Consider the following 27090-nt stretch of genomic DNA (forward strand, 5'->3'; position numbering starts at 1 on the left):
TCACTATCTGATTATATTCAGTAGGGCAAGTGCTGAACACTGGCCACCAATAGTGCATGTATTGGTTATTCTGAAAACTAATTTCCTGAAGCATGGGTAAATTACAAGAAAATTGAATGGGGGTATAAAACACAGGTAGAAAAATGATAATAAATCCATGAGTGCATTTCAGAGAATTTTATTTAAATGGAAAAAAAAAATCCAATTTCCTTCTTATTCAGGGAAGGACTGCTTGGCTAAACATTAATCCTGATTCAGTGGCAGAAGGAAATCAGCTGTTGGAAAGACATCATTTTTACATGAACAAAAAAAAAAGAGAAAGAGAAATTCATACAGGCAGGAAATTATTAAGTGTTTAAAAGAGTCAGTAAAGATTTCAGAAAAAAAACCCAAAACTTGCAAATGACAGCTAAGGATAATGTGAAAGCATTCAGTTATTAGGAGCAATGACAATGTTTTCCAGTCTCATCCCTGGAAACAGCGAGCAAAACTGATGTCAGTGATACCATATAGGAAAAATATATTTCAAATGTGCATTTTTATTTTGAATGGAGCAGGATTTGCATTTGCATCACAGGAGAATAACATAGAAATTACAACACATTCACAATTAAAGTTATTAAGAAAAAGCCTTGACAGTGAAAATAAATTCCAGAAGACTGGAAAGACACTGAAGCCATGCCATAATTCAGATTCAGCAATTCCTTAATTATAGAGTTTTTAGCCCCATATAAGTTGTAGGCAAAATGACAGAAAAATGTCATGAAGTTTCAAAGGAGCTGATATATGCATATAATTATCACCCATCAGTGCAGATTAATGAAAATGAATTCTTGTAAATCAAGCCTGCCTTCCACTTTGGAGGATTATATATATGGCTTATAAAAGTGCTGCAATGTCTTTAGATTTGTTAAGACTTTTGACTTAATACTAGGTGGTGTTCTGTTGAAGGCATGAGTAGCAGCCAATTTGCAAAGGTTTTATTGCTGTGGAGTTGCAAACGTGATGCACATCTGATAATTAGACTTTAAAAACATGCTTGTTTTGAAATCAGTCTTACTCATTTATTTGATTAGATAGTTGTGGCCTGACAGAAGTCAGTGTGTGTGTGAGAGGCACTGGGTCATTTGGAGGTGCTGTAGGTAAAACAAGAAGCGTTGCTGTCAAAAAGTTCCTAACATACGTAGATAAGTAAATACAGATCAGGAAATAGATTTTTAAAATTTTCTTTGTATTTTTCATCCTTTCTGAATCTCAGTTTTACCAAATTGAAGTGCCTGAAAGCAGGCATGCTCTTGGTGTAGCCGTTCATATGCATCCCAAAGATGTCCTGTGGGGGTGTAATGTTTGCCCAATACAAGCCAAGCACACCCAGTGCTAACAGGGGCATGCTGAGAGAAATGCAGAGCTGTTGGAGTGGGTCTCAGAGGAGGACCACAAAGATTATCAGAGGGCTGGAGCACCTCTTCTATGAAGACAGGCTGAGAGGACAAACTGCGAGAGCTTCAGGCTGGAGAAGAGAAGGCTCCAGAGGGACCTTATAGTGGCCTTCCAGTACCTGAAGGGGGCCTACAGGAAAGATGGGGAGGAACTTTTTATAAGGGCAGGTAGAGACAGAATGAGGAGAGATGGCTTTAAACTGGAAGAGGACAGATTTAGACTAGATATTAGGAAGAAATTCTTTACTGTGAGGGTGGTGAGACACTGGAACAGGTTGCCCAGAGAGGCTGTGGATGCCCCCTCCCTGGTAGCATTCAAGGCCAGGCTGGATGTGGCTGTGAATAACATGGTCTAGAGGAAGGTGTCCCTGCCTACAGCAGGGCTTTGGAAATAGACGATCTTAAAGGTCCCTTCCAACTTAAAACACTCTATGATTCTATAATGTCACATAAGGTGACAGCTGGATCAGCTCAGGTGGATGATGTTCCTCTGGTCTCCACTGCCCACGCGCTCTAGGAAGGTACACTCTCAGAGATGGAGTCCTCTGGCTCAAAAGCAGAACAAGGCTTTGAAAGCAAACAGCTTTAAGGACTTACTGGACTGAAGGCACCTATTAAGGTGCCATAGAGGAAAAGCAAGTAGCTTGCCATTGCTTTGTATTGTATAGAAACAAAGAAATGTGGTTTATGACTTCAAAACAAAACTTCTGTAATGGTTTATTAAACCATGCCACATTAATATTAGCTCTAATTAAAGAGAAGGGAATGTCTGCAGAGCAGAAGGCATTTGCATTACAGTTGCAATCACTCTAACAATTTCCCAGTGTAATGTGTTAGAACAATCAGTTGCTTCTTTGCAAGCAATGAGAACACAAGGTGTTTTGGGAAAAAAACAATCAGTAAAACGTTGATTACAATCTCTAATTCTACTTCCATATTCTTACTTCTTATTTTACTCTACTAGCATAGTCTTACTTCTTATTTTCAGTTTGTTTTCTAGCTGTTTTCATCATTTCTGAGCAGCTCTACAGGCTCTTGTGAAACAGATGAACAATGTACTCTTCCCATGCGCAGATTAACTCAGGGAAGAACAGCAAGACCCCTGAAAGCTTTATCTCAGGGATTTAATCTGTTTCTCTTTCATCTGCTAGAATCACTGAGGACTATCAGTGTGCATTACTACTTTGGTGTTTTTTAGTAAATATTTTCAGGGCTATTAGCAACACATGGTAAAAACATCTCTATTCTAACTGCTACATCTAATGTAGACAATACAGGCTGCTCTGTGTTTCACATATTAACAGAGATGTACAGATCACAGATTGGGGGATGGGTAGAAAATTCTCTCCTTCTCTCCTTGTACGCTTCACTAAGCTATTCCATTTCAGCTTTCAGCTCCTATTGTTAAAAGTGTAAGACATTGATTTGAAGGAAACACCTGAAGACACAAAGAGGAGGAGATGGCAGAGCACTCATTACAGGCAACTGATGTCCACCCTGGAGGCCATCCTGGCCTCCATCACATGCAGGTTAATGAAGCTCTGCAGCTAGCTGGATCACTTTTATTTCACCATGCCAAAAAGCAAGCTGTAACTCCATCTGCCAGGAAGGAAAACTCTCCTGCTGGGTGTGCATTGCCCAGTCCCACAGTGTTTATCCGAAGAAAGAGGAGAAGTTAAAGGAAGGAGTGCTGCCTGCCCAGCAAGAGCCTGGATTTATTCCATGTAAACAAATTTTGAGCTGTCTTTTGCAGTCAGTAGGTGAACTGCATGATATTTTCTCCCAAGAAGAACTTAATATTTCCATTGTGCTCCTTGATATTATGCCTATTCCCTGTATACACTCAGAAACCAAACATGTACGCCAGTGTGGATTAAAAACGATTCAATACTAACAATTCAAGATATTCTGGCCAGTAGCTGCCTTTTTGCACCATGTAGTGCAATGAGGTCTTTGTTTAATGAGGTCTCACCTCCTCTTCTCAGACACCCTCAGGTTATCCTCTGCTCTCCAGCCTGAGTAGGCAGTCTCCAGGGCTCCAGTGCACTAGCTGGGGCAGGGGCTGTGGGAAACACATTGCTGAGCAGCTGCTGGGGATTTCATGGGGGCAGCACCTGGTGTGAGGTGGTGGGATGTGCAACGCCATCATAGGAGAAGCTGTGCTGGTGGGACAGCATGAACAGCAGGCACAGAGACGCTCAATAATTGGACAACATCCTTTCAACAGTTGGAAGTCTACTCAGATCCTGGCCTGTTCAGCAGACAGGCACCATGTTGAGGTGTTTAAGAAATGTTTAGATGTTGTATTAAGGGACGGGGTTTAGTGGGGAAATATTGGTGTTAGGTGGACAGTTGGACTGTATGATCTCTGAGGTCTTTTCCAGTCTTGAAGATTCTGTAATTCTGTGTCAGCACAGGGAATATTTGGGTTTCTGGTCTCACTTTCACTGATAATGTCCAAAGCTAAGTGACTGTTGTCAGGATGGACAGTTTTTTACGCTCTTGAAGAAGAGAAGATTTCTCTAAATAATGTGTTGTATTCTCTAGCTAAATGGGATTAAATGCCTTTAAAGGTTTCTTATATGCTTAGTAGGTATGGGGTTATTATAGTTTAGACGTGTTAGTGGTTTTCACTGAAACAAGCTGAGTCTTTGTTTCTTTCAGACGAGTAGGTGTTAAGACACACCTACCCAGTTTCATCTGGGATGCAATTTTTCTTCAGTGTCTTGTACGATGTTTTTGGTTCTAGGAGAAAAATAAGTGATCACACACTGGTGTTTGCTGGTAAGAAGTGTTTTACAGAGCCAGGGCCATTCTCAGCAAAGGGAGCTGGGAAGGAGCAGAATTAGGACATCTGACTTAAAGGGATATTCCATACCGTATGACATCAAGCAGAAGGAGTCTTGAAGGGGATAGGAGTTCATCTCTCTTCCACTGCTTGGGGGAGAGCTGGGCATTGGTCAGGAGGTGGTGAGCTTGTGAATCACTTGTTACATACATTCATATATATATATGTATGGTCATAACTGTTATCCTTTTCCTTTTCTCTTAGTGAATAGTTGCGTCTCAGCCCATTAATTCTACTTTTTTTTTTTCTTTTCCCCAGTTCTCTTCCCTATTCCCCTGGGACAGAGGGAGGGAGTGAATGACTGCATGGTGCTCAGACACCTGCCAGGTTAAACTACAAGAAGATATTATGTTTCTTTGTAGTTATGTCAAAACTATTGCCATTGGGATGTTCAGCATGAATTGCTCGATGCCTTGATTTTTATAGAAGGGCTGTGGACAGAAATTGCAGTTAAAATTGGAAAATTTAATCTTGATTCCTTGCTGCTGTTTTCCAAAAGCTATACCATAACACCTACAGGAGAGCAGACACGGGGCAAATATGGGTTGAAGTTACTTTTGAGTGCTCCAGAATCTGCAAGACTACTTTAGCATCATGTAAATTAGGGAATATTTTGAGGCTACTCTTAGACATGCATGTTCTTCAAGTGTAATGCAGCCTATAGTTCTTGAAACAGAGTATACTGGGTATCCTCTCCTTCACCCAGCACCTTCCTTGACTGTGAACAAAAGCAGCATTTCCCCATGGGCTAAAATCTGCTTCTGTATTACACCATACAGCTTGACTATATATATATATATATATGAATGAATATAACAAGTGATGCACAAGCATGAAAAGCAATTAAAAAATTGATTGATTAAAACAGAGAGCCCAGTGTCCTGTTCAGGGAACAGGAAATTTCCCATTCAGGACTTTCATGCATGCTTGCTTTTCCTCTCAATGGCAGGTATTTGAACACCCTTTCTGCAAATTTACCTTACTGTGGCCAGTTGAGTGGTATCAGCAACATGATTGGGCTGAGTAGTGAAAATGCACAAATACAGCATCAAAAATAAAATAAAACTAGTTACCTGACCCAAGTCAGGTGAGTGGTTTGCGACCATTGGGCTGGTACTAGTGCATGGCTCTTACTGAGCTCCCAGGTGTCTGAAGAACTTGTTTATACCAGTGAGGTGGTTTTTGTGGTTTGCAGGGAAAAAGCTTTGAGGCTGTGTCCAGGGAATAGCAAGGAAGTTGTAAAGGATCTGGAGCACAAGTCTTATGGGGAGCATCTGAGGGAACTGGGATTGTTTAGTCTGGAGAAAAGGACGCTTGAGGAGACCTCATTGCTCTCTATAACACTCTGAAAGAAGGTTGTGATGAGGTGGGGGTCGGCCTCTTCTCTCAGGTGACAGTGATAGGACAAGAGGGAATGGCCTCAGGATGCACCAGGGGAGGAATTAGGAAAAGTTCCTTCCCAGAAAGAGTGGTGAGGCACTGGAACAGGATGCCCAGGGAGTGGTGGATTCACCGCATGTGGAGGTGTTTAAGGAAAGGGTAGATGTAGTATTTAGGGATGTGGTTTGGTAGGCAGTGCTGGTGGCAGGTGGATGGTTGGACTGGACGCTCTTAGAGATCTTTTCCAAACTTAATGATTATACGATTATATGACTTGAGCTGATGTTCAAGTAGTCAGTTTTTCATTTGTATTGCTGCTTTTGTCTTTTAGGCCTTTGCTTCCCCCATGTATATCACAATTCCTACCTAGCAATCTTTGATTTCCATGTTTCTGCTCTTATGAGGGTCTCACAAAGCACTTTACCTTCTGTCTTGCCGACAGCTGTGAACATGGATCTTACAGAATCCCTGCCTTATGTGCCCCTGACACTTCCTAGATTCTACCTGGAAACTAGAGTTCAGCTGGCATCTTCTGTCTCCTTGCATTTTCTAGATTTTGCAGAAGACTGAAGTCTGTATTTCTGTTTTAATTCCATGTATCTGTGCTAACAAGCTGTTCTGGGTAGGAAATCAGGTTTGCATCGTTTTCTTGCAACAGATATATAAACTGCGTGTTTCAACAACACACACTGAAGGCATTGTGAAACTGCCAACAGAGCCTTCCTGTGAATGCTGTCTCATTGTCAAATGACAATAACTAATTATCTCCTCTATTTTTATTAGAAGACAGGTTATTTCTTACTTGGACGGCTTCCACTCCTACCAGACACTGTTTCAAATTTTTTTGTGAAGGCAATCTCCTGCAAGGTGTTCCTTTCCCATCTTAGGTGTGTCTTTTGATTGTGGTGCAACAGTGTGATGGCTCTTCCTGTTTGGAAGCCTCCCACCCGGGTTACAATCCTGTGCATCAATAAAATCCCCTGCATCCAAATCACTCTATACTGAATCTCTGCTGAAGTTATGTTTCTGCAGTGTATTCAACGTAACTGTGGACGCATTACCTCTCTATCACACCGCATGTTTCAAAGTCATCTGGGAAACTTGGAAGAAACTCTGCTAGTTTACAGCCGCTAATAGTCTTTGAACTAAATTAATACTTCAGGTGTGGGCATGTTATTGTGTTGCCTTTAAATGTTTATTCAAATCAGATATTTCAGGGATATTAAGACAGTTTCATCTTGGTTTTATTTTACCCTTAGGTCTGTTTGCATGACCTCATAGCTGAGAGCAGAGCTTTTGGTGATTTTGTGATTTCTCCCACCTTTCTTCCCTGTTGTACCCATAAATGTATAGCAGCATCAATACCATTGCCTTTATCTCTTATGTCTGTCAATTCATTGCACTCTTTCCTTCCCTCCCCTCCTTTTTTTTTTTACTCTGAATGTTCTGTGAGGCATGTGCTGTAGAGATGGATTTGTCTGAGCTGTCTCCTGGCACAGTTTCCTCTCCCTTCCAACTCTCTTTAGCAGCTTTGTTGCAAGGAAACTGCCATGCAAGGTGTGCTCTGGGTTAGCTATTCATTTTGCTGGTGTGTCTGCTGTGAAGCAATTGCCTTAGGCGTACTGTAAGCAGGATCAGTACTTGTGCTTCAGTTGAAAGGCACATTTTTACCTGTGCCACTCGAAGTGTCAGCCTGCATTCTCTTTCTTTCGGGATTCAAATGATCATTTTCTTAGTCCCAGTGCCATTTCAGTTATGCTGTCAAGGATGTATAAATGGGGTTTTCTTAGCTATGACTTCTGTGTCTCTCCAAACTGATGTGGCCTCATGTTTTGAGTGATGCCCGTTCTCTGCTTGGCCTCATGTTTGTGTGCTGCTGCTGCTTGTGCTCCAGGCAAATTGTCTGCCTGGGATATTCACATGAAGAAAGCCTTGTAACCCAACTGTGTGTGAGCTACCCCATGTTAACACCTCTAAATAACATTGACTGTGAGTGGGACATGTGCATGCTGAAGTTACTGAGTTCACACATTACTTTGTGAGGCATCTCTGATCTTCTTTAGCCACATGGACCTTTGTTTCTTTCTGCCAATTTAGGAGTCTAGGCAGAAAAAATTCAAAGATTCATGGCACATGGCCTTCCTCAGCTACAGTACTTTCTGCTCATCTCCAGTTGGATTTTTCCTATCACAGCCATCATGTGTGACCCAGTTAGAAGAACAGTCACCTCTGAAGTCAGCTTCCTCTGCTACACCCGTGTAGTCTTTCTTCTGAATCTTTCTGTCCTCTGCTACAATTGCAATGTTCGTTGAAGGGCACTCATTGCTTTCTTGTTCTTCTAGACTGAATTTTTAAGCTGCTCTCAATCTCCAGGTTTGCTCACTGAAGGGTTAGACAAACACAAACATTGTCATATAGGATCACACAGCGGGGGTGAGGGATGTAAGGGCTGCCTACAATGGCAGTTACCACCAGTTCAGCTTTGTTGCCATGTCAGACTGCGCTGACGTTGCAGTCCAACCCAAGGCAATACACAGAGTTTACATGGACATCTGTATGGGGACAAGAAATCAGTGCTGCTGTGACTGACCTTTTTTTTGCTATTTCTGATGCTTTTCATCTGCAGGAATGGACTGAGATCTGACACAACAGTCAGAAACAGATATAGAAGTTTCAGTGCTATATTATTTTCCACCATTACATTGATAATTATAGAATCATACTATGGCTTGGGTGGAAGAGACCTTAAAGACCATCCAGTTCCAACCACTCACTAGACCAGGTTGTCCAGGACCCCATCCAGCCTGGCACTGAACACCTCCAGGAAATGTAGCTGACTGCATAGCTTCATATTACTAATTTTAAAAGCAAGTTCTGTGTGTTGGGGGATTTAATATACAGGAAGTCTCCTGTACAAGGTCATTTGTATTTAAGAAACATTTAGATGTTGTACTACAGGATGTGGTTTAGTGGGAAATGTTGGTGATAGGTGGACGGTTGGACTGGATGGTCTTGGAGGTTGTTTCTGACCTTGGTGATTCTATGATTCTATGATCTGCATCTCTAACTGTAAAAGAATTCACTACCTAGTTTATTAAATTTAAATTAAAAAAAAAAAAAATTCCATTATAGAGGAAGCCTGGCAGTTGCTTTTATTCACAGCTTATTCAGCACAATCTACTGTTCTTCAACGCTTCTCTTCAAACCACTGAGAAGATGTAGCTATTCATCTGCTTCCTTATTTCTTCCAGTAGCAACGCAAAGCTGGAACAAAGCCAAAATATGCTGTGACTAATGGAAATCTGTGGGAAATGTTATCTTAATAAGCCACCACCAAGCTTTGTCAAAAGCAATGTGATATCCGGACACAACTGTGGATGAGGTGACAGTTGTGCTCCTTGGGGAAGGTCTCTTCTTCAGCTAGAGGCTGTTGTAAGTAACAGTGTTAAGAACTGATCTCTGGTGCACCCCAAACTTCCTTGAACTAGCAGGAGACTGCATTTGTTATTCTGTAACCCAAAATCTCTTTATCACACCCAAAGAATTGCAGTGAGGGCAGTTTGGACTTGAATTTAGTGAGGGGCTGCTAATATATGTGCAGTGTAAAAGTATTCACAGTAAAATAATCCTACCCATCTAACCTTACAGCTCTTTCCTTACTGTGAGACTACCCTATTTGAAAAAGCCTGAAGTGCTTCTGTAACGTACACCCAATATAAAAGAAAAATGCTGACGCTCAGAGCTAAGTGGTTATAAGGCACAATTTTTGATGGGTATTTTAATGCTGCTATTTGAACAGGTCCACCCCCAGCACCCATTCTTCCTCATTTAACCAGGGCTGTTTCATGTTGTTGTCAAGCTTGTGGTGATCTCTGTTTTCCAGAGGAGTTCTCTTGTGGAAGTCCTGCCTCCTTTTGTCCCATAGCTCTTGCTGTTGAACTTCCTGGAGCCAGGAGGCTTTGGTTTAACACTGATCCTTCATCACAGTGCAGGGAACTGAGGGAAGCGTAGCAGCTGCAAAGCACAAGTCATGCATGATGGTGTCCAAGGCTCCCTCTTCGCACTGAAATCTCCAAGTGCTGTGAAAGCACGAGGACTCACTGCTCTCCCACTCTTGCAAAGCTGAAAAAAAAAAAACCCAACAAAAAAACAATCTCAGAAAAGTCATTCCACTGAAAGCTGAGCTGAAGAGATCAGCAGATCTGTCACCCACAGTGGTGACATACCAGAACCCAGGAGCCATGCACACGTACAAGGCTGTGCCTGTGGCTGGAGCGAACCTCAGAAAGTCCTTCTTCAGGGCAGGAGCTCCCCAGGGCCTACCAGGTGCAGCAGCAGGAGCCTCCACAGCTTTTAATTTTCAAATGAGGCTCCCCGCCTCAGCACACTCACGGCGTCTGCACAGCGCTTTCACTACGGACTGCTCCGCGCACCGCCGGCAGGTGGCGCCACAGTGCCCCGCCCTGCGCGTCGCCTTTGGGGAAAGGGAAAGCGGAGGGGGCGAGGCGGAGCATGCGTAGTGCGTGCGCCTCGCCCGCCCCGTTCGCCTCCGCCTTCTGCTCTCGCCGCCGCTCCCCCCCCCTTCCCCCTCACTACCACGGGGAGCGAGCGGGAGGAGGAGGAGGAGGAAACAGGGAGAGAGAGGCAGCTCCGGCGGCCCCTGGCGTTCCCCTCGGCGAGGGGAAAGATGGCGACGCTGGGAAGCGAGCCGCAGCCCTTCCCCGCCGCTGCCCTGGCGGTGGCAGCGGGCGGGGTGGGCGGCGGCGGCTGTGGCGGCGGCGGTGCGTTGGGTCTGCAGCCTCTGACCCGCGGTCTGGAGCGGGCATTGGAGGAAGCGGCTCACTCCGGGGGGCTCAACCTGAGCGGCAGGAAACTGAAGGAGTTCCCGCGCAGCGCCTCCGCCCTCACTCACGACCTCTCCGACACGGTGCGGGCAGGTGAGACCCGAGGGGACGGGGCGGCCGGGGTCCCACCTTTAGGAGGCGAGGAAAGGAGATTAAATCTCCGGGGGATCCCTCTCTCCCCGCCCTCGCCCCCTCGGGCGCATTGCTTCCATTCCCACCTCGACCTCTGGGGCGAACAGCTCTGCGTGGACCTTATCGCTGTGCGTGGAGCTTATTCCTTATCTTCGCCCCCAGCTCAGCGCGCTGCCTGAGGGAGGTGTCGGCTCCCAGATGGCTGCAGCCACCCCCCACCTCCCCACACGCACACTCATGTACTTGTAGGCTGCTTTTGCATCGAGCGAGGCAGAGCTGTGAGAATGTGTGTGTGGGGAGGGGGGGGGGAGGTTCAGGCTCACGCCTGGTTTCTGCACTAACCTTGAGGACTGCAGGTCTCCGTGCCTCCCCAGAGCCCGCCTTTGGATGTGGCTGTGCGATGAACACGTTTGTGTTTGGTTGGATACTTTCTCACCGTGTCTCACCTGTCGTGGAGGGGCACAGGTCTGTGTGTAACCACGCGAAGATGCACTCAAATGCTTCTTAATATGTCTCGCTACACGTGGAGGTGGCAATAGGAGCACTTTTGCTCTTCAGGGAGCTGCCTTCCACAAATGGTTCTTGTCAGGCAGCAGGGTTGATAGCCAGTCTTGTATGGTTAAAGTCATAGAATGGCTTGGGTTGGAAAAGACCCTAAAGGTCATCTAACACTAACCACTTGCTGTGGCAGGGTTGTCATCTATGAGATCAGGCTGCCTGGATTCACAGCCAACCTGGCCCTGAGCATCTCTAGGGATGGGACACTCACAGCTTCACTGAGCAGCATGTTCCGGTGTCTCACCATTCTGAGTACAGAATTTCCACCTAACATCTCACCTAAATTTTCCCCTCTTCGTTTCAAGCCATCCCTTCTTATCCTATTACTATCCGACCATGTAAGTAGGATTATACAAAGTCAGATAGCAGTATTTCCACCTCTGTATGTAATGCTGTCTTTCAAGGCAAAAATCATCTTTACGTGTACTCATTTTACAGTGGGGGACACCTTCATTACATACATTCCCAGAAGAGATAGGCCTAACAGCCTTGCAGAAAGGTGTAAGGAGGGGAAGCGTTTGCTGTCTGTGTTCACCTTGTCCTTGTGCCTCCTTCCAATGTGGAAAATGCCCACTTGTTTCACATCTCTAGGAGCAGTTCCCAACAGAGGACCATAATCTGGTTTTCTGCCCCTGTTTGTGCAAGGGGCTGGAACCTAATTCGTTCTTTGCATAGCGTCACTTGGTAGAACTGTACAAACCCACACAAGAAGAATGTTGGTATGCTCTGAAGATATTTACTGTACCTCCTCCACGTGCCCTTTTGTGTCCCCATTTGCCTGCTGAAGATAGTTGTGTTGTAACAGTAAAGGAGCAGACAAGTAATCACTTGTTCCTGTCCCACAGAATAGCAGGTGCTATACCTGCATGCAAGCATGTGATAACATGAACCTCAGCTCTCACCCCTGCACATGAGGATATCTGTGTGTTTCTCTCTGTGGAAACAGCTGCTTACTGCCTGCTGGTGTTTATCTCAGCTGTAGGGAGCAGAGTAGTGTCTCCAGTACTTCACATTTAGTTCTTCTTCAGCTCTGTCACTTGTTGCTGAATGGATTTCACAGTTTGTGTGGGCACTCCTATAGAGAAAAGAGAAACATGAGGGAAACTTCATTTCATTTATCAATGAAACTTATTAATTGGTAGCATTAATTGCCATGCTGACAAGTAACTCGATGACAAATGCAGTAGTTAAAGCGGTAAGATGCACGGTAATAGAACTGCATACAGGCAGAAAAAAATGACCATCAGCTTGTCTCCCAAAGCAAGATGTTTTATCTCTGTTATTTTTTAAGCTGTGGTCTAGTGAAGGCATGCTGTGATGTAAGATAAGTAGTTTGGAAATTCAGAAAGGTAAGCTTGTTTGGGTCAGCGCTACCTCAAGCCAAGTTGTTGGTAAAACGAAGTACTTACTGAAAAAAAAGTTTTGATTGGTAATGAATGCATGTTTGCATATTGCACAGGTATGTTCTTTGCAAGTATGAGCTGTGTGTTGTATGTGTAGGTAGCACGTGTCTGTTACATACTTCTGTATTCTGTTTTCTGTTGAGGATAGAGTTTTATTCTCAGAAAAGTAGTTTTTGCCTTCAAGCATTAATGTGCTTTCATCAGAATTTACACAAACAATACTGAATACGTAACTGAATGTCAAATGGGTGTTTCCTTTTCTTTTTGCTTTGTGTAAGTGGCTGTGTGAAGTGGCCCATGGCTCAGTTCTGTAACAGCTGTCCTTCATTCCTTGTTCCCGTTTTGGAAAGCCACGTGCTAATCTATGGTTACTTTATGTTTCTGTTTGTAACAGCATGTTGTTACTGATTAGTGGGAATTGTTTGCCTTGTCAGTTCAGTCCTGTGTTGAAACCTTCTGAAAAAATCTGTGTTCCTTTTCGCTTGTTACATTACATAAGTAGAATATATAAACAGAAGAGACGCTTGGCTTAAGTCCAGCTTTCTGTAACTCTCAGGACAAACTCTTGATGGGAATTTTCTCTCTCACTTCCTCTCCATAAATGTGCATGATACAAAAACGGTGCTTTCTTGTACTACTTGCGATATGTCCCTACAGTGAGTGACTTTTACTTTTGGATTTGATGTACTGTTAAGTCTCTGAAGTCATGTTTGGGGTGGGAATAGTCATTCTGATTGCTAAAGAGGGCCAATCTCACAGAAAAATGAAGCCAATCCAAGATTGAGAGAAGACAAGCATAGGGGATTGAGTTCTCTGAGGAGAAGGGGATTTTGAAAAGAATGAAAGCCTGTCTGCATCTTGACAGTGTCTTAGCCTTAGGTACTCAGAGAGTTCATGGGTTGAGAAAATGATGGTCTCCAGACTTTAATAAAATGTTATCAAGCTTGTCTTCTGCAAATGTTTTTAGTGCTTTAAAAAAAAGTCTGAGGAAGATTGAGGTCTTAAACTTGAAATTCTCTGTTAATGTTGTTTTTGTTTTCTTGAGGTTAGGAGTCAGACTTTATGTAGCAACTGGTAGATTTGCAAAAGGAATTTATGCTGTTTGCTTTAATAGCTGGGAGCGATTCACTTGACTTTTCTAGTTCTTACAGTAGTTACATTCTGCAGCAACTGCAGAGGCTTGTCACTTGTCAGTTTCTGTTAATGCAGTTTTTTGGAATGTCTTTTTCTTCTGTAACTTTCCTTTGCATTGAATACATCTTGCTGTGATTGTGCGTGTGGCTTTCTAATCACAGAATGGCCTGGGTTGAAAAGGACCACAATGCTCATCCAGTTTGAACCCCCTGCTCTGTGCAGGGTTGCCAACCAGCAGACCAGGCTGCCCAGAGCCACATCCAGCCTGGCCTTGAATGCCTCCAGGGCATCCACAACCTCCTTGGGCAGCCTGTTCCAGTGCATCACCACCCTGTGAGTGAAAAACTTCTTCCTAATATCTAACCTAAACCTCCCCTGTCTCAGTTTAAAACCATTCCTGCTTGTCCTATCACTGTCCACTCTCATAAACAGCCATTCCCCCCCCCCCCAGTTTACATGCTCCTTTCAAGTACTTGAAAGCCGCAATGAGATTTCCCTGGAGCCTTCTCCATGCTTCAAATTTTCTTCCTTCTTGTTTCTGAAAGTTTTTCTCAAGAGCTGAGCACGACCCACTCTGCTGAATCATCTGGCAGTATCGTGAATGCAGGAGAGAGTTTGCGTGGTGTGCAATATGGTTAGAAGAAAGTACATCCTTTCTGTAGAGGATCTTGAGTGTAGTCAGATGTTTTAAACCACATCAGTGTGGATGCATTGCAAAAAACCATTTCCAAAACAATAAATGCTATTCTTATCACTTTTATTACAGGGTAGCTTGTGCAGAAGACCGCGGTGCAATAATCACATAGTTCTTAAGTAATAGTATGCAATTATATTCCTCAGAACCACTGGGAATGCTATAAGCATGTTAGTTTATAAAAGAAGAAGAAAAAGCCTCAAAGTTGATATTTAAACGTGTATCCAGGGCTGCCTGTATCACTCCAACCTCTGTCTGTAGGCTTTGGCAGCTTGTTTGAGGATAGATCCGCTGAACTTTTTCTCCCAGGTCCCTGTTCCATCCTTTGCAGGGTTAGGCACATAAGAGAGAGAAGCTTGCGATTCCTCTAAATGTTCTTTGGCTTCTTTACACTGGGAAGGATGTCACCAATGCAGACCTGTTCATTTGTGCTACTGGGCACTTTCATGAGCCCACAGTAGCTATCAAACAGAACCTAGTATTTGGTTATTATTTGGATATGAGGTTCGAATATGTTGCTTTCCTTAAAAGGATAGCTGGATTTTATGTTTTGATTATCTTATCCAAAATTCCTGTCAATAAAACAGCACTGTAAAACTAACTAGGCAGCTGGAAAAAAAAAAAAGCCCCCAAAGTTATTTCTTCTTATATTCAACAGCCGGTCCCTTTCTACAACCTTCCTGTATTTATTTGAAGATTTTTATTTTTACTTACTCCCTTACACTTAAGATGTTATTTGTGTATTAAGTGAAGAGGAGGCAGTGTGCTTCTTTATTCTCATAAGTGAGTTGAATGTTACTCTGCAGCCAAAACTTATGGGATGCAATTCTCTTTTGAGATTATTGTGTTTATATCAAGGCTAAAAACTGAGCATAATTTTGATACTATTTATCTAGCAGCATAAATGCAGTTTTCAGACTTTACCTTCATAACGTGGTCTGTCTGGACATCTGTTTTAACCAACTATCTAGTGTTCCCTAGATATTTCATAAGGTTAATGCTGAGATATTTCATAGAATGGCCTGGGTTGAAAAGGACCACAATGCTCATCCAGTTTCAACCCCCTGCTATGTGCAGGGTCACCAACCAGCAGACCAGGCTGCCCAGAGCCACATCCAGCCTGGCCTTGAATGCCTCCAGGGATGGGGCATCCACAGCCTCCTTGGGCAACCTGTTCCAGAGGAAGTGGAAAAGCTTCCTCCTAATATCTAACCTAAACCTCCCCTGTCTCAGTTTAAAACCATTCCTGCTTGTCCTATCACTATCCACCCCCATAAACAGCTGTTTATATGCTCCCTTCGTGAATCATAGAATCATAGAATCACCAAGGTTGGAAAAGACCTAAAAGATCACCCAGTCCAACCGTTCACCTATTCCCAATAGCTCCCACTAAACCATGTCCCCCAACACAACATCCAGCCTTTCCTTGAACACCCCCAGGCTCGGTGACTCCACCACCTCCTTGGGCAGGAAGCTGAATCAAATTAAATGGAAGTGAAGAAGCTTTATCAAATTAAATGGATTTGAAGGACCATAAACATAGGCACTTAGAGCTGCTGTGTGCCACTCTGAAGCCATTTGGTTCTGTTTTTACTTCCCCAAGGCAGTGTGTGCCGCTTGGTTTGTGGATCATGTAAGCATTAAGACTATTGACTCCTGTTGAAAAGAGTCCGTTAGCTCTTTTGCTGTGTAGAATGTAGCGAGTTGTGCTTTTGGAAGTTACCTCCTTTGTCAGGAGATTTATACTCACGGCTGAACTGCGGTCAGTGACTTTGCAGGTGCCGGTAGGCATTTCTCAGCACTGAATAAAGTGAACTAGCTCGGGGTGGCTTTTGTTACATGAAAGCAAATTAGAAGTACTCAATTGCCTGGTTACCCTTTCAGAATGCGGCTTGGGCAGATTAATGGCTTTCCACCGGTGACTCTGCAGGGGCTGTGTATTCACCTCCTTCCCCAGTGTGGCGTTGTTTTTTTTTTTTTTTTTATAATTATTATTATCTTTTAAATTTTTGTCTGACTTCCTTTGTCATCAGGGAAGCTCCAAACGTACAACAGCTGAGAGTAGAAGATATTGACAGTGTAGAAATCAGAGCTGGAAGGAGAGTGGAACATCTGAATTCCAGCTGCAGCAAGCTCAGCTAGGTCTTCACCAAACCCTTGCCCTTAATGTTAACTTTCAGTTTAGGGTGGCTGTTTTTTAAACAGCCCTACTTAGAACTGGCAAAGTGTGTGTGACCACACTGCATGCTCACGGATGGAAATTGATTGCTCTTATGGAGTTGTCACTGTGTGTCCTTGGCCCATTTGCCTTGGAGATGACTGACTCGGAGCTCCACAAGTGCTGTTGTGGTGGTAGAAGTGCTACACTTCTCGTGTGCTTTTAGTGGAACTGCTGTGTTTTTAATGAAAGACGTTCATGTGGTCACAAGCCTTGTTGGGAGGTAGAGGCAGAGTAGCCTTGTGTGGTTTGTGTGTCTCCTCTTCCTCATTCCTCTGGTCTGTTTCTTTTGTGTCTTTCATGCAAAAGATGTTTTGGTTTAGACATCTGTACAGCAGGAAAGGCAGTGTGAATCTGACTACAGTTACTATGTAAGAGTTTTGAAGGTATGAAATACTTGAGTGAGAGGAAGAGACCAGGGCAGAATCAACTGGGCCAAAGTAGAATGAATATCAGAAAATACTAGGAAAAAAAGGTGTAAAGAGGATATTATTCAGAGGCAGAAGGTAAGAAATGAGGAGAAAAAATGTGTGAAATACTGAGTGGAATTGTATGAAGTGGTGGAAGTGAAAGAATCATTAAGTGGTTTGGGTTGGAAGGGACCTTTAATATCACACAGTTACAACCCCCTGCTATAGGCAGGGACACCTTCCTATAGAACAGATTATTCAAAGCCCCATCCTGGCCTTGAATCCACAACCTCACTGAACAACCTCACCACCCTCACAGTAAAGCAGTTCTTCCTAGTATTTACTTTAAATCTACACTCTTCCTATTTAAAAACATTTCCCCTCATCTTGTTGCAGCACTCGCTTATAAAGTCCATCCCCAACTTTCCTGTGGACCCCCTTCAGGTACTGAAAGGCCGCTATAAGGTTCTCCTGGAGCCTTCTCTTCTCCAGGCTGAACATCCCCAGCTCTTTCAGCCTGTCCTCATAGTGGAGGTGCTCCAGCCCTCTGATCATCTTTGTGGCTCTCCTTTGGCCCTGCTCCGACAGCTCCATGTCCTTCTTGTGCTGGCAGCCCCAGAGCTGGATGCAGTACTCCAGGTGGGATCTCATGAGAGCAGAGTAGAGGGGCAGAAACACCTCCCTTTCCCTGCTGGTCACATTTCTTTTGTTGCCAGGTAGGATATGGTTGGCCTTCTGGACTGCAAATGGAATGGGACTGCAAGCAAGCAGATGAGCTGTACATTCTTGACTGAATGAAATAGCTTTGAATACTTTGTGTTGGCAAAATTGAGGAAAAACAGATTTTCTGAGCAGTTAACTTAGCCATCAGAATTTTGTGAACAGAGATTAGAAAAGCGTGGAGGAAATGATTTGACTAATAGATGACATTTACAGATCTTGTGCTGCAAGTAATAGTTGAAAATTCATACTTTAAAAGGCTAACTGTTGAATTTAAATTTAGAAAGCTTAACATTCATTTGCCTGCAGGAGAGAAGGCCAGTGGCTTTCAGCAGTGGCGCTGCCTACAATGTTGCAAGAGCAGCCAAGGCTTTGGTACTTGTGTTTTGCATGTCAGAATGACCATTCTGGGAAGGATGGGATGAGCAGCTTCCTCTGGCAGCGAGCTGTGCTGGCTCTGCTTGTGAGGCATCTGCCAGATTGGAGAAAATTCCCAGACTGGTTAGATACCAAAACCACAGCTAAAATCAGAATGACTTAAGAATTTAAATGGCGCTTCTGAAACAGGAGAGAGAAGTATCGTTACTGTTTTCTTGTGAGACCAGAATTATGAAAACAACATACCTGTTTATTTTTTTAATTGAATAATATGCAAAATTGAAAGAGCCAGAAGTGCCTTCACTGTATTCAGGGTGCAGATCAGTAGCAAAGTGGAGATGGATGGCCTGTCTCCTGATTTCTGATGGCACTCTACAGGCTGTATTTTGTTAGACAGAAAACCCATGCAACAGAGTAGTTCCAGTCCCTGTAAAGTGATCTTTGCAAAGGTACTGGAGAGTTAAGCTTCTGAAGGAATAATTGCTTTCTACTAAATTTGTGGGGAGATGCATCGCTGTGGGAACAGTTCTAAAATGCCAGTGCTTCTCCCCACCCTTTTTCCCCAAGGGCATCTTGCTGGCCAGCTTGCTGTTTTATCCCTTTTTTTCCTTGTATGGTACAGAGCACCATAATATCTGTAAACCTCCTAACTATTTAAAAATAGAAATAACAATAACAGTCTCTCTTCCTTCTGTCCTGCTCCGTATGAGAAATAGTTTTTAAAGAAGAAGAAAGAAGTCAAAACTTAAGAGTGAGAAGATGATCTTGGCAGAGCCAAGTGAGGGTTAGTTCTGCATTTAATTTGAAGCTTGAGATTTGCACTCACTTCTGAAGACGCACAAAATGTTTCATGTTCTGCTGAACTTGTGGGAATTCTGACCCTCTTAGTTAGAAGCTTGCTGAGAATTTTATGGTGCTGCTGTAAGGTAGCTTTTTCTGGGTATGGGTAGAGAAGTCACTAAAAGTAGCTGGGGGTTTTGAATATGAAAGTAGAGCACACTTAAGTGACTTGTGCTGCTGAATGGGTAAGGTGTTTCTGTTGGCTTTCTGTAGATGGATGATTTCATTCCTTTGTGCAAGTTGCAGTAGTTACATATTGAGGCCGGAGCCTGAAAACTTGTATTCCTGGTTGAATGGAGGGAATTATTTGTACTGAACAAACAGGGAAGTATGTCAGAAGGTGCTTGTTATCTGTTACCATACTTACCTTTCTTGATAACCCTTCTGAAATCATTTTCAGATCATAGAACCATAGAATTGCTCAGGTTGGAAAAGACCTTAAAGATCACAGAGTCCAACCACAACCTGACCACACTACCCTAACTAACAACCCTCTGCTAAATCATGTCCCTGAACACTGCATCCAAACAGCAAGGTGGGCTTGAGACTCCTGCTTCAGGGATGAAATCAAACTTCTGTTTTTAAATTGCAGTGCTGTGAAATGCAAGGCATTCAATGTGAAAAGTACAAGTGCCAAGTTGGATCTGTTGTTGATGATGAGGAACAGGTTCATAAAACGTGTATGCAGAAATACGCTGGTAATCACTGAAACTGGTGGAGGAGTTGTGGAAAACTGGCAAGAAATAGGATAGAAAAAGAAAACTGAATTGGAGATGAATCTTTTAAGGAAAGAAGTGGAGCAGAACATGCACTCAGATGAGGTTTACTGGAAGTGAGGCAAGATACCAAAAATATAAACATGGCAGTTCATTTCTAGCCTTGTCTGAAGATTTAAAGGTAGTGAAATTGTTGCAATGACAAGCAGAATTATTAAAATGACGTGTTTTTTTTTATTTTTAAACTTCAGTTGTTTATAAATATCACGATAGGAGAAATGGTAGATAAAACAATTCATGCTTGATGTGTAGTGCCCTTGCTGTAACCCTTTTTTCTGGAGTACTGTGTCCAGGTCTGGAGATCCCAGTACAAGAAAGACAGGGAGCTGTTGGAGAGGGTCCAGAGGAGAGCCACAAAGATGATCAGGGGGCTGGAGCACCTCCCCTGCAAAGACAGACTGAGGGAGCTGGGCTTGTTCAGCCTGGAGAAAAGAAGGCTGTGGGGTGACCTCATTGCAGCCTTTCAGTACCTACAGGGAGCCTAAAAACAGAAGGGGAGTCAACTCTTTGAGAGGGTAGATAACAGCAGGACAGGGGGAAATTGTTTTAAGTTGAGGAAGGGAAGATTGAGGTTGGATGTCGGGGAAGTTCTTTACAGAGAGAGTGGTGAGGTGCTGGCACAGGCTGCCCAGAGAGGTTGTGGATGCCCCGTCCCTGGAGGTGTTCAAGGCCAGGTTGGATGGGGCCCTGGGCAACCTGGTCTGGTATTAAATGGGGAGGTTGTTGGCCCTGCATGTGGCAGGGGGTTGGAGCTTCATGATCCTTGAGGTCCCTTCCAACCCTGGCCATTCTACGATTCTGTGTACAGCAAAGCCTCACTGAGTTTATTCAATTCAACCACTTTAAGACGCAGCAGATGTAGTAACAACAATGCTGTCTACTTATTCAGTGGGAGAAGAGGAGCATTGTGTCATGCACATGTTATATAACTACAGAATACTGGCTGGGATGAAGACTTCTGGGATGGGATTTCCGATCAAAGATGAAAGAAGCCTTCTCAGCAGCTGGGGTTGAAGGCTGCCCTGGTTGTTAAGCAGCTGCTGTGATAGCTTAGGGGAAGGAACTTACACTCAGGTTTCCCATGTTTGCTGGATGTTGTGATTCTGAGGCTTATTTATTTATTTACTGAGTTCATCCAAGTTCAAGAAAACTGTCTTACTGCCTCCCACTATGTATGGTGTTGTTCTCCTACTCGGTGAGTGTCGCCTGCCATCCCTGTTCCAAGACTTAAATTTTGGCCTGGCTGAATGCCTGCTCTTTGCCTGTGTTCCATTTACCAGGCAGTTTGGACCGTTCTATACTAATGTCTTCATTTCATGCTTATGCTCTTTGTGTCACTCAGTCATTATACCAGAGGTGCTATTTTCTCCTCTTTAGTGTTTTTGCAGAAAGGTATATGTACAAGAATTTGCTTGTGAAATCCCTACAAAATATTGTGTTGCCTCACTGCAACTTACTTGAAGACCTATGGGTACCAGTACCTAAGTTCCGTCCAGCTTCAACATAGTTCATTATTGAATTTGTGATAGAATATGGCCTAAATTCTATGGCCCCATAGAATTTGTGCATAGAATATGGTCTACGAGGAGAGGCTGAAGGAACTGAGGCTGTCCAGTCTAGGGAAAAAGAGGTTGAGGGGGGACCTTATTGCTCTCTTCCAATACCTGCAAGAGCAGGGTTGGTTTCTTACTGCTGACAGGTGACAGGATGAGGGGAAATGGCCTCAAGTTGAATCACAGTAAGTTTAGGTTGGATATCAGGAAACACTTCTTTACAGAAAGGGCTGTTAAGCACTGGAACAGGCTGCCCAGGGAGGTGGTTGAGTCTCCATCCCTGGATGCGTTCAAATACCGTTTGGGTGTGGTGCTCAGGGACATGATTTAGCAGAGGGTTGTTAGAGTTAGGGTAGGATGGTCAGATCATGATTGGACTTGATGATCTTTAAGGTCTTTTCCAACCTGAGTGTTTCTGTGATTCTGTGATTGCTTGTAGTTCTTGATTTCTTTTTTAAATGTCTTCTGAGCAGGTGATGCATTTTCTTAGTCAAAATATGCAGAAGCTGCTGAATTGTGACTGTACTATAATGTGTCTCTCTACTCAGCTGAACTTTAAAATGTAGTGGAAAACTATCATGGTAAAGGCTTGATTTCCTTTAGTCCTGTTCTTTTTTCTTTAAAGAAAAATGGCATATTTCTTCCACATCTTTTCTTTCTTTTTCTTCTCCATATTTTTATTCAAATGCAACATGAAAACTGGAGATCTTTTGCTAGCTCTTCAAAGAAAATATTTTATGCAAGTGCTATAGGATAACATATCCAAAATGAGCTTCAGCATGTTAAAATTGTAATAAGGGATTTTAGAGACAAGATAGCTACTCTGTTTGTGTATGTCATATTGTATATCAATATACTGGCATGTTAAAGTATGCTGAATTAAACTTCTAACCAATCAGGAGCTTCTTAAGGGTGGACAAAGTATGTTGAATGTCTTGTGTATTGATACATTTTAAAAGCCTTTTATGTAATTACATGAAATGCTAATCTAATGATCTTTTAAGAGATGATTTTAGTTGGTTTCAGTTGGCCCTAGCATAGACCTTGTGCTGTGTTTCTGTTTAAAAATTACCTTACAAACTTTGCTCTTACAGAAGCAATGTTCTGTAAAGATGCAGCTTATCTGTGTTTACACCAACAGGGAGAATGAGGAGCAGAAACAAACAAAACTCTAAAAAGAAAACCAGTTTTGGTATCCCGGCTTCTGTTTTTACAGCTCAGTGAACACAATATAAGCTATTGTAAGAATGGGTGTTGAGTCATTTTACTTGAGGTCTTCTGGAAGGTGTTGTAGTAAAGGTTGAAACTTTGAAGCTTTCATTATGATCCTGAGCCCTGGGTGTGACTTTAAATATATTAATGCAGTGTAAGAATGGAGAGGTTGTTCTATAGTAGCATTTCTTACAGAAGGATGGTAGTGTGGTTCAGAGCTATTTAGTCTCTAAAAGGGCATCATTGTAGATTTGCTCTAGGCTAAGAATCAGGTAATATGAAAGAGTATGATCTTTAAAAACATATTTTACAGTAATAACTGTTTTGGCAAGAAGTGCTGTATTCCCTCTGTTGGTTTTTGTATCTTTGTGTGTTTGGCTTCCTAGAGAACTGAAAAGGTTATTCTTGGCCTAGAGCCCCAGGCTAAAAATGGATTCTGGAATCTTGTAGCTCAGTTTGGTGTTGAACAGTTTTGTGTGGTAGTAAAAGAACTGCAGTAATTGGTAGTCCCACAGAAGCATTTCAGTTATGCACTTAAATGTTAAGCTGTGGGAGAGGTGGCCACGTGGTACCTCCAACAACAAGTTTATCACAAAAATGTAAGTCGTGTTTGTCTGGGAAGCAACGGTAGCCTGAAGAAAGAGAGACTTTTCTACAAGTACACTTTAAAGGAGAGTAGGAATGAATGTATGGTTTAGCTCCTACAGGGTAAGGCTCTAAAATAAAGAATTGAAATGCTGTTGCTATGGGAATGGTGAAACACAAGCATTGCATTTCAGACTCTGTGTGTGGGGAATTGGATTAATCTTTGAAGTTTCCCTGTGCTTCTATCCAGTATAATAGGATTTAACTAGAAAATCAAAACAAGCCCAAACCCAAGCAATTACAGTATATGTATGTGTGCATGTATTACATGCAGTGTTCTGAATGTTTGCTGGAGACTTTGGGTGATTGTATCACTAAGAGTTTGGAATAGTCAGGAGAATGATGAGAGGCCAGCTATTTAAATCTGAGAAATCTGACATCAGTGAAAGGGTTGGAAAAAAAAGCTCGGGTTTACTGTAGAGATAGCCTGGTCTAGTATTAAATATGGAGGTTGGCAGGCCTGCCTGTGGCAGGGGTGTTGGAGCTGGGTGATCCTGGAGGTCCCTTTCAACCCAAGCCATGCTATGATTCTGTGATAACTCACAAGCTTAGTCCTTTTACTGTGCGTGTGTATTAAATGTGTTACATTAGAACTATAAGTTTTTGTCTGCTCTACTTTAGGCGTGATACAGTTCTATTTTGTCATGTCTAAATACATGATTGATTCATTAAATACGTACAGTTTGAGGATAGGATGATGAATGTATTTTTCCTTATGTCTCAAGTTCTTTCATGCTTCCTATTTAGTAGTTATTCAGCGAAGGATATGCAAGCCTGAGTGCTCTCTTTACCATAAAGCTGTGTAATTAATTCCACAGGAAGCACTTTTTTTGTAGAAGAAAACGGCAGGGGACAATAAATTGGTAAAGTTTTTTTTGCCTTCTTTAAATAAATAAATATAATACTGCATTCATATTTCATAATTTGTCATTCTTTGCATTATTTCACCTGCTGCTGTTTTCATTCTGGGGTCAGCGGGGTCATATTTGTTGAAGAATGGAGTAACTGACGTGTCTTAATACTAAGAGACATTTATGTTGATGCAGTTTGACCCTCTGCCTAATGCTGGCCATAAATTACCAAGATTGAATCTTTGTGTCTAGACCAAAAATGTATGGCTTCTGTATACAGTGTTGATCCTAAAGTACACTAGTGGTAATAGTAAGGTTAATAGTTTATTTAGAAGTAAATAAGAGAAATAAGACTATTTTTTATTTTAGCTTCAACTTATAATCATTTGTTGTTTTTATTCTACTACAAGATGGGTACATGCACTAATTTGAAGTAAGGATGTAAAACTACTGCATGAAAAAAAAACAAGCTTGGGTATATATTAAAAACACCACTAATCTTACCTGAGCATACAGTCTTCAAGAAGAGCCTTTCTGATTTGTTCCTACCAGAACACCAGTCGTATAGGTTTGGTTGCAGTGTCCATCTGCCACCAGTCAGAGGAAGTGAACAATTTCATCAAGAAAACAATTTAGCTTATAATAACAAATTTTTAGATGTATTTCTTCTCAATCCAACATCATTCAGGATTTTCTAGGCATTTTCCTCTAGAATTCAAAATTATTTTTGATAAAATCTGCAGTGACAGATGTTAATGGTACAGTAAGAAATTCTAGGACCAAGTTCTAGATATCTGAGGACTGTGTAGCAGGTTAGATACAAACTCACGTGTAACCCTGTCAGAAGAAAACTGAAAAATACAACATGAAGCATGCAATCATAGGCTTGGAAAATGGCAGTGCAAGCTTGGAATGATGATGGTCACAGCTCCCACTGACTCTAAGGTGCAAAGGACTTCCAGGATGGGTATCTGATGCAGTGCATGAACCCATCTAGTAATCACAGTGTAATTTAATTTGCTGAACTCCATACGATCCATTATTTCAAAATCATCAGTTAAGATAAATGAGACCATGGTTGGTGCCAAGACCTTAACTCCCTTTGCTTCTTGGTTAAAACTTGGTGGACCACCTGATTCAAAGAACCATTTGTGTTAGAACAAATGTAGTCCGTGATTTGTTTCTTTGAGTGCTGTGATTTGAGGAGTTCTCCTTGCTTCAGCAACCATTTGTATATCCGTTTGGTGCTTTGTTATATCAATTGTTTTCAGTATGGAGAAGAGGAGGCTCAGGGAGACCTCACTGCTCTCTATAACTGCCTGAAGGGAGGTTGTAGTGAGCTGGGAGTCAGCTTCTACTCTCGTGTAACTGGTGATAGGACCAGAGGGAATGGCTTCAAGCTGTGCCAGGGGAGATTTAGGCTGGACGTTAGGAAATACTACTTCTCTGAAAGAGTGGCCAGGCACTGAATGGGCTGCCCAGGGAGGTGGTGGAGTCACCGACCCTGGAGGTGTTCAAGGAACGTTTGGATTTTGTGTTGAGGGACATTTTTTAGTGAGAACTGTTGGTGATGGGTGGATGGTTGGACTGGGTGATCCTGTGGGTCTATTCCAACCTTGGTTAATTTTTTTAGGCACATAAAACTGAGGGATTTTTTTTCTACTGCTAAAAACACCTTAGATACACTAGAAGTTATTTAATTAAATTAAAAATTCCTTTTTGAGCATCTCTTCTAGAACGTTATTGCTTGGCAATTCTGTTTATAGAAACAGGATGTTTTGGTTTCATGAAATGTGGATTTCTTGGGAACTCGATTTAAGAAAGTGTTTGTTTACCTCCACCCTTGGTGGAATGCAGATGACATCAGTTTTTCTTATGTGCTGGTGCTCCAGCCTGTACATAAAGACAGGTTTAGAAATGTTAGAGACATAAAATGAATTGAATGCTAAGCAGCCTTGCTTTTTAAGGTGAATTGGTGTTATGGGTGTCCAGGTGGTCTTACCTACAGCAATAAAAATAGGGCTGGATGATTAGTTAAGGAAGGATTGAGGGCAAAAGGAAAAGGGTCCAAACATCTGTGTCAGAAAAGGTATATAGGTTATGAAAGGTGCCTTGTTATTGTGTTGTTGCTCTAGTTTCACTATAGATCACTGTGTGATCTTAAAAACATACCTCTCCTATTGCCTTTCTTGGGTGGCAGAGCTGTGCTTCCTTCTTTTCATCTGCATCTCTTATCTTTAGTGTTCTCCCACTTGTGATAATTTTGGCATTTGTTGTTAGCAGTAACTTTTCTCTTTGGAAACTTTTGATTAAAATCTAGCTCCATCTTCACAAAATCAGCTCCTTTAAAAATAAGCTTTGTAAATCAAAAGGCAAGTATCAGATTAAAAACAAACAAACAAACATGTAGTAAAGTGTATTACAGGCTTATTCTGACTTGGTCTGACTTTCATGGGATCATAGGATAACCTGGATTAAGAAGGATTCCCAGGGGTCATCTGCTGCAACCACCTGTGCAAAGGGAATTCAAATGTGAGCCTGTTTAATGTAGTTTTACTGGCTGAAGCACATCTAATTTACCTTAGCCACTCCTGCGTATCATGAAATCATGCAAATGATGGGTAGTGGGCCATTTAGAATTACAGAGTCATCACAGAATCATAGAATGGCCTAGGCTGAAAAGGACCACAATGCTCATCCAGTTTCAACCCCCTGCTATGTGCAGGGTTGCCAACCAGCAGACCAGGCTGCCCAGAGCCACATCCAGCCTGGCCTTGAATGCCTCCAGGGATGGGGCATCCACAGCCTCCTTGGGCAACCTGTTCCAGTGCATCACCACCCTCTGGGTGAAAAACTTCTTCCTAATAATATCTAATCTAAACCTCCCCTGTCTCAGTTTAAAACCATTCCTGCTTGACCTGAGGGTACTGGTGGATGGGAGGCTGGATATGAGCCAGCATTGTGCCCTCACAGCCCAGAAAGCCAACTGTATGATGGACTGCAACAAAAGCAGTGTTGCCAACAGGGCAAGGGAGATGATCCTGCCCCTCTGCTC

General features: G+C 42.7%; 1 protein-coding gene across 6 annotated transcripts in view; it reads left to right on the top strand.

The window, feature by feature from the left end:
* The first annotated feature begins 10354 nt into the window (after positions 1 to 10354).
* LRCH1 (leucine rich repeats and calponin homology domain containing 1) overlaps positions 10355 to 27090 on the top strand; it is a 119408-nt gene continuing 102672 nt past the window's right edge. For all 6 annotated transcript variants that reach the window (XM_042839368.1, XM_042839369.1, XM_042839370.1 and 3 more), the window contains exon 1: positions 10355 to 10604. In XM_042839368.1, the coding sequence (XP_042695302.1) occupies positions 10355 to 10604 (250 nt within the window). The remainder of the gene's footprint in view (positions 10605 to 27090) is intronic.

This window comes from Centrocercus urophasianus, unplaced genomic scaffold (genome assembly GCF_019232065.1).
Source record: "Centrocercus urophasianus isolate 14NV4802_14NV808 unplaced genomic scaffold, USGS_Curo_1.0 seq_9, whole genome shotgun sequence".
NCBI classification, from domain to species: Eukaryota; Metazoa; Chordata; class Aves; order Galliformes; family Phasianidae; genus Centrocercus; species Centrocercus urophasianus.